We start from the raw sequence: 14,032 nt of genomic DNA on the forward strand, positions 1-14,032 counted from the left end.
GTAGTGATAATTTTACATTCTATGATTTCATAATGCTTTGCCATAGAACTGGTAGGAACTTGTCAAGGAATTTCCCATTTCTCAGGTCTTTTTGCTCGTTTAAAACTCTGTCTGATTGATCTTTTAGATGGATTTAAATATCAATTTCTTCCATTACATCCACGATTTTTCCATTCTGTAACTTATGTAATGTTTGAAGTGACCCATCTACATTAGGTATTTTGTGGTTGGTGTCTTTTAAGTGCACAGCAAATGTGGATGGGTTATTGTCACATATCCTTTAAATTGTGTACTAATTTTTCTTCCTGCTTGTCCAATATAAAATTTTGGGCATTCTTCACAGTTAACTTTGTAGATTCCTGATTACAAAAACAGTTCTGATTTACGTGGTATGTGTCTCAATAATCACTGTAGGTTGTTAGTGGTTCTGTAACTGATGTATAATTTTGTACTCTTGAGAGATCGAGTAATTTTGTGAGAAATAATACCTAGATAAGGCCAAACAAGAACTTTATTCTTCTGTGGTTCATTTTTGTCTCTAGTTAACGTTATTTCACGTATGGGATTGGCATGTGTTTGATTAGAAGAGGCTTCATCGTAAGTCTACATTTGGCTGGCTGGTCGAATCGTGCAATATCCAGAACTGTGGGGCATTCGGATGTGGTAGTCGCCCAATGTTCAACTCCATGGAAAGGTAAGTACAAACAAACTTCTCATCAAGGTTCCAGTTGACATCCACATTAAAAACGCCATAACCCTTTTACAGCTGCAACTGCTGCCTGAGAAGATGTAAGGGACTCCCTGCAACATTCTGTGTCATCCCGCACAATTAGTCTGAGACAAGCAGCAGTCAGACTAGTGAACTGCCGTTGAATGTGTAGACTTCCATTGAAGCAATACAGATACAAATGGCTGTGTTTGGAGTTGTGTCATAACTTTGAACAATGGACTCCCTATTAATGATGTCATACTGCATTCAGCAATGAATCGTGATTCTACACTGGATGACCACCTTTGGTGAGAGGGAAAATGTCTCATTTCTCCAATGTTTTGGAGAGTCACAGCAATGTTACTACTGGCATCATGATGTGGACAGCAATTAGGTATGACTTCAGGTCATGGTCTGTAGTGATTTAGGAAATTCTGACAGTATAACTGTACGTCAGGGACATCAAGCATCCTCATGTGTTACCTGCAACAGTATTGTGGTACTCAGAACTGTTCCTGATAGAACATGTGTGGGTCCAGCTTAGATGTCAATTCTGTCCCAGTGCCGATTTCTTGGGCATCAAGGATCGTTACAGCAGTTGTGGGCCAACTTGTCTCAGGAAAGGATACAACAGCGCTTAACACCCTTCCCAAATGAATCACTGCATGCATCTGAAAGAGGGGTGCAACATCATACCGGTAAGTGGGCTCATACTACCAAATCCTTTGTGAATTTGATTGGATATTGTAATGACTGAAATAACATTGCATACCCCCTCAACCTGTGAAGTCCCATTTCATTTCCTCTTCCCAACCTAGGTGTTTCAATTTTTTTATTTTTTTTAGGTAGTGTATTTTTAAGTGTTGGAGCTGTGATAAATGAAGGAACTCAATGAATGTGGAACTCAGAAATGATCAAATTTGTTTATTAATCACATGATGCTTGTATGAAATTGAAGAATGTTTGTAGTAATGCAGAGTTCACACTAGATATAAAAATTCAGTTTATAAAATGCTATGAGGTAATTGATATTATTACATAGTATGGAAGGTTGGACATTGAAAGTTTTGACCATGCGAAGATGAGCAGCATTAGAGACATGGATTTACTGGATTCTCCTCAAAATCCCACAGCCAGCATGAGAAAGAAAAGAAATTTTGCAACTATTAAACAATAATTGGCAGTTGCTATGATAGCATCTTAGGGATAGGAGCCAGAAGAGGATTTCACGGTTGCAGAATATAGGGAAATAAATGTAAGTGTGAACTGCCAAAAACCTCCTAAACTAAATAATGGATTGGGATGAGTAATGCGATCACAAACATGCAATAATGAATAAGGCACACACAGAAATTACTTTTTGTTTTAATTGCTGTCTTTGAGAATTGGGTTTGACCTGCCTCATAGCTCTATGACACAAGTTGATAACATAATGGTGTGGTATGCTGCACTGCAGTTCATTATCCTGGTTTGGTCAGCTGCAGAATTAACTCAGATATTTGACTGGCAGAGGACTGGAGCTGCAGGCTATGAAAAACTATTGCCAACATGATAAATACAGTCAAAAGAAAAATAAAATGAGAGAAATATTAAAACTATTCATGCTTCACTCCAACCAAATTATATATCATTTTATGTTGATCAATTATTAACGGAATAATTGCTTGCAATTATAAATGGAAAGCTTTTATAATTATTTGAAAAACTGTTTCTCATATTCAGGAATGTGGGTGATCATGAGGCTGACTATGCCATTATGAATATGCTTAGTTACAGGGGAGCAATACCAACTCAATTAAAATGAATTTTTGGCCATCCCTTCTCAAAGTGTGAATCAACAGAGTAATTCTTCCAAAAATAATCAAATGACCACAATTCTGTGTTTGCATACTCAAAAATATGTGTAAAAACCAGAAAGATGAGCTGCTGAGAAAGTAAAAAGAAGGTAGGTTAAGAATGAAAAACAGAATTTACTTGAGGGATGGTTGGTTTGCTGCTTGATTGGTTGGATTGGGGGTGATTAAGCGACACAAGGTCATAAGCCCCTCATGTATGGAACATTCCATCTGGAGTTAGATGCATCATCCAGAAATTTGAATGAACTGTGATAATATGAAGGAGTGGTAAATATTGGGATACTAAAAGCAATACTGATAACAATGAATGAGAGGTAAAAGTATATGGGTCAGTCCATATCCAGGGAAGATAGCAATGGAATAAAAAATTCTTTCCACTTGGGCGGAGAGGAGATCTGCACTAGAAGAAGTGAAATGGCTTTAGATAGAATAAATATCAGTAGGACTGATAATAGTAAAATTAGCTAAGAGAAATAGTCAGGTCGATATGTGGGTGACTGCAGTCGAGTGTCCCTCAGAATGCATGATCTGGCACGTGGTATCTCTCCTACAACCATCCCATCCCAAATCTGTTAGTCAAAGTGTTAAAGATGGGAATAGAGCCCACTCTCTCAGAGGATACATAGAAAGATTTTCCAGTGTTCTTTCATCATTAGCTAATTTCCAGGCTAAGCAAATGTCAAGATGTTGCTTTCACTAGACAGCTATATGGAGAAGCACTATTAAAAAAATGAAGTAGTTTGCTGCAAATAATGGGTTAAACACATCAAAAGTATTAAAAACAGAGTAAAATGGGGATGACCAAGATAGCTGGCAGTAGGTGTAAAGGCATACATATCCTGACCTATCTATGGTTTTATTGTCATCAGTGCAAATGACAGTAGCACCTTGATACTCTTCCCTAAGATGGAACAGCAAGAACCACAAGAGGGAAGGGCACAAAACTCCCAACAGCTAATTTATTTGCGTGACTACCAGATGTCGACATTAAGGATACGGAAAGAGGAAATACTAAAGTTCTGGGATTTTATATTTCTCTTAGTTAGGACAACACACTTCAGGTACTGGGGAGGGTGATCACCTCCGTAACTGACACAGAAAGGTGGTCGCTCACATGATGAGTTTTTATGAAGAGATTGACCACAGTCTCCAAACACTGCGTTGTTCATACAACGGGAAGACATATGTGCAAAACACTGGCATTTGAGGCACTACATCAAGGTGGGTGGGGGGTGAATATGGCTACACATAAGAATAGTAGCCCATGACCGATTTTCTTGGGAAGTGAATCCCCCTCAAAAGCTAAGATGAATACTTCAGTGCCAACTGATTATGCAGTTTGCTTGAATTTGTAATCCTCCCACGATGTGGCTACTGAGGGAAAAGTCCTAGGGTTGCAATGATTTGCACTGAAGCACCAGGTCTGTCTGAAGATACTGTCAGAGTGTCATGGTCACCATTAGATAACTTTGGTCTTTCACTGTGCCATGTGTTATGTGTTTCCATCATGCCACCTGCTCTGAATGAGGGCTCTTCTTATATATAGCCAGAGTAAACGCAATATGGCTTGATGGACACTACCCGGAGTCCAAGTGCATCTAAACAGACAGACACTACTACTCTGTGTGTATGTGCAGTTAACAGCAGCAAAAGGGTATCTAAAGATCTATCAAATGAACTTGCTATCATGCCGAGTATTAGGTAACCTTCACCATAAAACTTGCACTTCTGTAAAATGATTTGGGATTTGAAAAGGTGGAGGTCAAACCTGGATATGGGGATGAAACATGAATGGATTGAAATAAGACACATGAAATAGACAAACAAAGTGGGAAAAGACACAACTGATATGCTAAAAACGAATTTTGATGTGAGCATTCTACAGACTAAGTCTGAGAAAATATATAGTCAAAGAGAAAGAATGCAACATAGGAAAGGAAAAAGTACCATAATGATTCAGGGTTCCATGATCACCACACAAGTGTTGTGAGCCCACGGCTGGGGGGGATGGGGGGGGGGGGGGGGTGAGGGTGAGGGTGAGGGTGAGTGTGTGTGTGTGTGTGTGTGTGTGTGTGTGTGTGTGTGCATTTGCCAGGGTGGACATGATTATGCATCATGTGACATGTCACCCATCATACACATATGAGGGGTAATAGTTAGCAAACAGACATACAGTTATGACTGGCACTAAGTACATGCCTTCTGCTTTTCCTTAACCTTAACAAATGGCACAACTAATAATGATAGAGAGAGAGAGAGAGAGAGAGAGAGAGAGAGAGAGAGAGAGAAAGTGTTTAGATATGGTGCCAAATTATGTACAGAAATGTTAATTACTTAAAATGAGAAAGTTTAAAAGTTTTATTTCCATCAATTCACACACTGTTGTTCAGTCATCTTTGATTATTAGCTCCATGAGTCTTTTCTTTTTCTAATGGTTGTCTCTCTAATATGTTCCAACAATAAACCTGCAATGGCAGTTTTCAAAATTTATAGCAGGAAAAAGTATTTTTATTGCAGTACACATGGGGCATTTAAATGCAAATAGCTACAACCACATAATGATGTTTGTGAGTAGAACTTGTATATTTTTTATCAGAGGAATTTCATTAAATCCAACAGATTTTTTTTTTGCCTGGAGAACAGCCTACTGCTTCCTTCTTTACTAAATAAATTGCAGGAATGGACATTTATGAAACATCAAAGCTTTCTACGTATAAGTTTACATTCTGAGAAATACATGAATCTGCAAGAAGATGGATATATCTGTTTCACCATTGGTTAAAATACATTGAATCACATATTTTGCACTGCCTTCATTTAAAACCTTCTATTTGCCTTTCACAAAGTTTTATTACAAGTGTGTTACCTGCATCAAAAATATTTCAGTCTGATCCAGTATTAAGACTTCTATGGATGACAGAAAATCAAAGTCCCGCTCTTTCTCACCTTCAGCACCAATAACAACACGTAGTCCCAATGGTGATGCAATTATTATATCTGCTGAATAAAAATCAGCATATAACTGTAAAGATAAAAAATTACATTATGGGAGCATAATAAAGATACACACAAAACAAGCATTTCTTAAAAAAGAAAAAAAAATACATACCTTTAAACTCTTCTTTGTAACTGATAAACCTATCCTGAAATTGTCATCAGTATTTCCTGCAAAAGTAAGCTCATAATCCTCTGGTTTTGGATTCTTTTTTGGCATTGCAACACTCTCTCCAGTGTATTCCTCAAAAAACCGGCTTTTATTGATAACATTTGCTTTTTCATCTGGCAAAAGAATTGATATCATCATCTGCACAATTCTGCAATAAATAAATTCATACAACTGAGGCCAATTTCACATTTCTCTAATATTTGGTGTTGCCAGAAGAAGATTATACTCTGTCAGTACACAAGTAAAAAGTGGACACACAAGGAAGAGATACGTCAAATTCACAACGAAGACTATATTACTATGTGGAAATCAATGCAACAAGAAACTTTGTGGTCAAGAAATTGAAAACACAGAACTACATTGTCCACTATCTATGTGGAGGAGGTATTGAATAAAATTGGGGAGAAGAGGAGTTTGTGGCACAACTTGACAAGAAGAAGGGACCGGTTGATAGGACATGTTCTGAGGCATCAAGGGATCACAAATTTAGCATTGGAGGGCAGCGTGGAGGGTAAAAATCGTAGAGGGCAACCAAGAGCTGAATACACTAAACAAATTCAGAAGGATGTAGGTTGCAGTAGGTACTGGGAGATGAAGAAGCTTGCACAGGATAGAGTAGCATGGAGAGCTGCATCAAACCAGTCTCAGGACTGAAGATCACAACAACAACAACAATCTATGTGCAGAGTCTAAACCTACAAGGTAACAGTTTTATCACAAATAACAGTAATTATATTCTTTTGGCTATCAACATGCAATAACTACTCACTGTGTAGGTTCTTTAAAGACCTTCACATATGAATAAATATTCGTACCTTCCCCATGCAGCAAAAATATTATAGGGAGAACAACAAAACTATCAATTTTTTTTTAATGTACCTCACCGATCTGTCGGTCATTTGGGCTTGTGCAATAAAGACATTGTAATGGTTCTCTCCTGGTATTGTTTTAATTAAAAGTTATAATATGTGGAAATCGCAAGTTTTCATTCTCATACCTAGCTATGTCCTATTCTCCACCTCCCAGCCCTTTTAAATGGACCTTTTCGGAGACGACGACAACACGGAAGAGAGAATAGCTGCTGGTGATGTTGTACCTCATTGTAGAGGAAAGGTAAATACCAAGCCACACACCAAAACTAAAAGGAATTAACATTTATCCAGTGTTCCAGAACTGCCATAACATTCTAAACACACATGTATCTATACCTGTGCACGTTTCTGGACAGACAATTTTTGATGCAACTAAACGATAATGACTACAGCTCTGCACAATTCACATTATCTCTCTCCCCAAATGCTATATCACAGAATGGCAGGTGGCAGCACTAGCAGAGGAGAGCATATAAAGCATGTTAGGGGAACGTGAGAAACAGTACAGTCATTGTCATAATGGGTTTAAATTGTTCAAATGGCTCTGAGCACTATGAAACTTAACATCTGAGGTCATCAGTCCCCTAGAACTTAGAACTACTTAAACCTACCTAACCTAAGGACATCACACACATCCATGCCGGAGGCAGGATTCGAACCTGTGATTGTCATAATGGGGAAATGGAGTGGTTTATCTGATGTTCCACGAGCATGAGCACTGGCTTTTGAGCCAAAGGTGGAAGCATTTCCAAAATGGCTACATTTGTAAACTGTTCGTGTGTCACTTGGGTTAAAATCTACCGTGCATGACAAAATGGCACTATCCAAAACCGGCACTCTGGCAACTGTGGGGCACCGGAGGCCATAGATGACAGGGAGGAACGTTAGCTGTGGATATGGGTATGAGTTAATAGACACGCAAATGTTGAGCGACTAACTGCCCAATGACCCAGATGAGCCAAGGGACTAACAGAAGTGTACCACAACTGGATGGCCTTTTCAGATGAATCACATTTTATTCTCCATCTGCATGAAATGTCTAAAAGGAAACACCTTGCCACAATCGTCAGTACAATTCAGACCAGAGGAGGGAGCATTATGATCTACGAATGTTATCGTGGCATTCCCTGGGTCATCTCATAATTCTGGAAAGCACACTGCATCTATCCTTGGGGACCATGTCCACCCCTACATGCAGTTTGTTTTTCCTCAGAATGATGGCATCTGCCAGCAAGACAATGCATGTCACACAGCTCACAGTGCACATGTGGGGTTTGACGAGCACCAGGATGAGTTTACCATATGCCTCCGGCCGCCAAACCCTCTAGATTTCCCAATAGAGAACCTTGGGATCACATACTGCAGCTGGGTGTGGCACTGGAGTTGGCATGGCTCCACATGTTCCAGAATGTTACTGACTCTATTCCTGCATATCACACAGTGGTCCACACTGCAAAAGGTGCTTTTTCAGGCATATTAATATGGCTGGACAGTGTACATGGGTTGGATAAAAAGTAGTGACAACACTGTTGTAATTTATACCAGATTTTATTGACAGGCATTCTCCAAATTACATACCCTCAATATAATCACTCCACATCTCAATCACCTTTCCCTTCACAGATGGAAGATGTCATGTAGTGTCAGTGCAATCATCTCTGTCAATATCTCACAACGACTGCCCTATGACAAGATGATGTCTTCTCTGTGTTGTAGTGCACGACACAAAGAGATTACTTCATTTTGGCCAACAGATCATAATCGCTTGGACTCATACCGGAGTAATTCTGTGGACGTTTCAGTATGTCTCACCTCCACCATACACAGGAAACTCCTGCACGGGGTTTCCCGTGTGGCATCATGTATTGTCACGAAGTGATTCAGTGCAAGAAGACACTATCATTTTCTTCTCAGTGCAAGAGGAAGGTGAATTAGCCAGAAATTGGGAGTACTAGGCTGCAGTGACCATCTGTTAGGGTGCTTGAATTGGCATCCCACGCTTTCAGACAGTACATACAGCAAATGACTCAAACATAGCTGTCACCACTCACTGGACTACTTCAACTGACCTTCTGCTGTCAACTACAGACAGTGTGCATGCCATTTGATGCACATCCTTTATGTTATGGCAGTGTTATCACTACTTTATAACTAAACCTTGTATATACCTTAATATAAACAGTACACTTACTGCAATAATCTCAAAGAAAAAAAAAGTATGTGCATAAGTTGCCAGGTTGGAAAGAGAAACATGACAAGAATACAAAATCAGATACCTAAAAAGATAAAGCACCCAAACTTGGCCCTTTCTATAGTAGCCAGACAGAAGATTTTTCACACTGAAAAACAATACATGAATCAAAATCTAGCGGAAGAGAGCATATTTAGCATGGTGGGGATTGTTCACTGCAGAACAAAAGTTACAAACCCAGAAACTCTTCAAATTAAGTCAGAAATTGTGTAGGAACTACAATATAAACTGAAGGTACACTTTGCATGAAACTGCAGAGTCTAAACCTACAAGATAACAGTTTTATCACAAATAACAGTAATTAAATTCTTTTGGCTATCACCTATATCATTACTGAGACTATGGCCAAACAGAAAGTTCTATAAAATAACGGAAATTTAACTTTGTAATGAATCCCTTCTCATTGTTTAGTCCTTTTACATGTTTTCAAGTTCATTTTACACTGAGGTGACTAAAGTCATGGGACACCTCCTAATATTGCTTCGGACTTTATTTTGTCTGGAGTAGTGCAGCAACACAACATGGTATGGACTCAATAAGTCGTCGGTAGTCTCGTGCAGAAGTAATGAGCCCTGTTGCCACTAGAGCTGTCCATAATTGCAAAAGTGTTGCCAGTTCTGGATTTTGTGCATGAACTGACATTTCCATTATGTTCCACAAATATTCAATGTTCATGGTAGGTGATCTGGTTGGTTAAATAATTTGGTTGAAATGTCCATAATGTTCTTCAAATCAACCGAGAACAATTGTGGACTGGTGACATGATGCACTGTCATCCATAAAAATTCCTTTGTTGTTTGGGTACATGAAGTCGGAGACCTCCGAGTAGCCAAATGACTGGTTCTTGGACCACAATAGCCCGTCCATTCCATGCAAACATCCCACACCGTTATACAGCCACCACCACCTTGCACAGTGCCTTGTTGACAACTTGAGTTCATGGCTTCATGGGGCCTGCACCACTCTTGAACCCTACCATTAGCTCCTACCAACTGAAATTGTGACTCACCTGACCAGGCCACAGTTTTCCAGTCATCTAGTGTCCAACCGACATGCTTGAAACCAGGAGAAGCGCTGCAGGCAATGCCGTGCTATTAGCAAAGACACTCATGTTGGTCATCTGCTACCATACCCCATTATGTCATATTTCACCACTATCCTAACAGATAAATTTGCTGTACGTCTCACATTGATTTCTGCAGTTATTTGATGCAGTGTGTTTGTGTAGTAGCAATGACAACTCTATGCAAACACCCCAGCTCTTGGTCATTAATTGAAGACTGTGTTGTCCATCGTGAAAGGTGATGCTTAAACTCTGGCATTCTCGACACACTCTTGACACTATGGATCTCGGAATACTGAATTCCCTAACAGTTTCCGAAATGGAATGTCCCATGCGCCTAGCCCCAACTACTATTCCGTGTTCAAAGTGTTAATTCCTGTGCACTGCCCTTTTATACCTTGTGTAAATGATACCATCTGTATATGTACATATTACTATCCCATGACATTTACCACCTCAGTGTATTAAGATTAGATAGGGACTGCATTACTTTACTTACACTGTAAAATTTTTTACTATTGCCTTTTGTGACCCCTAATGTTTTCATCCTATGACTATTGATTGTGATATTTACTTTTTCAATGGTCAAGTATGCACAAAAGACAGTAATCTATATTTCAACTTGATAATAATGTTTATGTTTTTCTAAATATTCTTTTAGTGTGTCTTCAGTTAGGTATGACACTTGGTGGCTGTTCAGAGCCTTGGTGCACACTTATGAACTAGCTCACTGAGATGTACTATCATGAAAAAAGAACCAAAATAGTACAGAAACTACATATCTACCAGTTCTATTAAATAACAGGACATTTTACAAACAATATTCTAGGTAGTAGAGTACCACAATATGGCAGTATACAGGTCAGAAACTTTACAGTGCTTACAAAATATGTGGCTGATTACTGAAATGGATGGCATGTGTTGGAATGCTAGGCAGTGAAGATTCAGAACAACAATTCCTCAAAGAATGCAGACATGAAATCCATGCTTTCCATGATTTATCAAGCTGGAAATGTTATCAACCGAAATATCGGAAGAAGAAACAATACTGTCCCGGATGCACATGTAAAAGATGATGGTATTGTCTATCTGCTGGGAAAACTTTTATAAACACAGTACCAATATGATTAATGAAAAGCCTCTCCACAGTAAATGAAATAGTTTATGTGTATCAAGTCATGTTGTTTCTGTTATATATGCCACTGCAGACAGCTGAGACTGCCACATCATACCATCACGGAGTGTGCAATGGACAGCTATACAACAGATGGAGAAAGCTGCATGCTGAGACACAAAAGCATACATGAAATGATCAAGGATAGGATACTGTGCGATGTGTTGAACAAGATAAATAAGAAGGTGTCATCACTTAAGTCAGAACTGTTTGTCAGGGAGATGTGGAAATTTAAGAGCTGGAAAAATAATATAATACTATAAACGGAACAGTCATCATCCCTTAGCATCCAGCATTGTCAGGAATGCAAGCAATGATCATATGTGGAAGTCATTCCAAATAGACATTATGAGGGAATCAGATGCACAGGATGTGCGGATGCCAATGGAACACAAAACAAAAGTGTCTGTCATCACATGTGCTCTTACAGGTGATAACTGACTCCCCAAGAGAGCTTTAGTGATACCTTAAAAACTGGATGCCTTTGAGCGAGCATCCACAGTTCTACAGTAATTTTTGCTTTGTAGCTGGTGTTGATTTACACATTTGCAAATTTGATGAAATCTTTCCAAGCTAGAAATACTTTTAAATCCAGAAACTATGTCACAAAGCAAAATTTATTAAAACTGCTTGATATTTGTGGAGGACTACAGAGATGGGACGTACATTCACATGCATCCTTAGGTACATATCAAACATGCAAATTTTGTCATGAAAATCAACAACTGCTATGACAAGAAATTCACATACTATTTTACCTTTATCATCTTTCAGTAGTTATCCACATTAATTAAAAATATCAATTTTGTTCATTTATCACTAAGCTAAAATCAGACCAGGGGAAATATTTTCTGTGCCTCATATGAGGCTCTCATACTGAAGTGCACCCTTAGAAATTGCAGTAAGTATATTTCACTTGTGGAATGGTTTTTCCTATTTTCTTTCTTTCAATTTATGAGCTCTGTATAAGTAGCATGTTGATTCTTGTTAGAGGCTTTTGTGTTAACAATTCTGAGGTGAGACTATTATGAAGGCAGTTGTTATGCTACCACACATTAATCCACTGCTGCAGCTATTTTACAACTGTATCATCCACCTTCCACGAATTACGGAACCTGCTGAGGTAGGGTGGCTTGCATGTCTCAAAATACAGTCAGCCATATTGCAGATGCCACCACACTGGAGGGTATCTGTGGAGCAGCCAAGCAAACATGTGGTTCCTGAAGAGTAACAGCAATCTTTTCAGTAGCTGCAGGTGCAACAGTCAGAAAGACAGACTGAACTGGTCTTATAATATCAGTCAAATGACTCTGTTGTGCTGGTATTGCAGATAGCTTAAGTAAGGGGAAGCTACAGCCACTATTTTTCCCAACAGCACAGCTCTATTATATGGTTAAATGATGCCTGCATCAATTTGGGTAAAATATCGATCTCTGGGCAAGGACTGCATGGGTGAATGTCACCAATGGGAAAAACAAAACTAATATACTATGGGTTGGAACTTCATATCTCTTAATTAGGCAGGTAGATTAGAAAATTTAAAAAGGTAATGTAAAGGGGAAGTGAGATATAGTGGAAATTAGTGAAGTTTGGTGGCAGGAGGAAGAAAGCTTATGACAAATGAGTACACAAAATCAAACAGTGCTAATGCAGGAGTAGGTATAAGAATGAACTTACACTACTATGAACAGCATAGTGAATGCATTATCATAGCCAAGATAGACACACAGGCAACACCCACCATGGTAGTATGAGGGACACTCAATAATTAAACAAAGGAACTGATGTAGAAATGAAAGTTTGTAGCAGGAGCCCTTTCTTTTTCTTTCTTTATTTTTCATGATTTTAAGTTTCCATCATTGAGATTAGCTGAAACAGCTGACAATAAAAATTATAAAGTAATCTACTCACCAAGTGGCGGCAGAACACACACATAAAAGAAGGTTATAATTAGGCAAGCTTTCGGAGCCAGTGACTTCTTCTTCAGACAGAAGGGTGGAAAGGAAGGGAAGGGAAGGGAAGGGAAGGGAAGGGAAGGGAAGGGAAGGGAAGGGAAGGGAAGGGAAGAGAAGGGAAGGGAAGAGGAGGGAAGGAAAAGGGCTGGAGAGGTCTAGGAAAAATTACTAAGAACCACGTGTCATGGGAAACTTACTGGATGGGATGAGAAGAAAAGCTTTCCTTCTCATCCCATCTAGTAAATCGCCCCTGACGTGTGGTTCTGGATGACTTTTCTGAAATCTACCTCTTTTCTTAGTGCTCTACAGTCCTTTTCCTTCACCCCACTTGTTCCCCTTCAACCCTTCAGCCTGAAGAAGGAGTCACTGGCTCTGGAAGCTTGCCTAATTATAACCTTTTTTTATTTGTGCATTTTACCGCCGCTTGGTGAGTTGATTTTTTATATATCAAATTACATTATGTTGTCAAAAACTGAGTATTCTTCTTGACAACAAAATTAGATTTGTTTTTAACGTCAATATTGTATTTAACGATGGTGTGTCTGCTTGAATTTTACATATTAGTTGAACGAAGTTGAGTAATTCACTTTATGACTTCTGAAGGTGAAAAACCCAGCTAACACCTTTTCTCAAATGATTTTACATTATGTTGAAAGTTTAATGAACTGTGGAAATTTTTATAAGTGGGCACAGAAGTGTAAATCCTTTGCGAGAAACCAGCACTAATGCCATTTTTTGTTAAGATCAATGCATTGCAGTTAAATATATAACAAAAAAAGTTGTGGTAATGTTGGAATAGTTCATAATGTTGTCAGTAATAGATTCAAGTATAGCAAAACAAGTGAAAGGTGGGTCTCAAAAAGAGTTATATGAACAATGCAATGAAACAAGATTTAAATTGTGCAGAGACTTGAAAGAATGATATGAAATTGTACATCCCTTTCTAAACAAGATTTTAATTTGCAATGAAACTTGGGCTTACCATT

The 14,032-nt window shown here is 38.7% G+C and overlaps 1 protein-coding gene across 1 annotated transcript in view; it reads right to left on the reverse strand.

The window, feature by feature from the left end:
* The window catches only part of LOC126471339 (U3 small nucleolar RNA-associated protein 25 homolog), an 83,471-nt gene that overhangs the window by 28,829 nt on the left and 40,610 nt on the right, over window positions 1-14,032 (reverse strand). Inside the window, exons 3-4 of the mRNA XM_050099463.1 lie at window positions 5,675-5,879; window positions 5,432-5,587 (exon numbers count right to left, since the gene is read on the reverse strand). Of these exons, the coding sequence (XP_049955420.1) occupies window positions 5,432-5,587; window positions 5,675-5,879 (361 nt within the window). The remainder of the gene's footprint in view (window positions 1-5,431; window positions 5,588-5,674; window positions 5,880-14,032) is intronic.

The sequence above is a fragment of the Schistocerca serialis genome, chromosome 1, assembly GCF_023864345.2.
Source record: "Schistocerca serialis cubense isolate TAMUIC-IGC-003099 chromosome 1, iqSchSeri2.2, whole genome shotgun sequence".
Taxonomy (NCBI): domain Eukaryota; kingdom Metazoa; phylum Arthropoda; class Insecta; order Orthoptera; family Acrididae; genus Schistocerca; species Schistocerca serialis.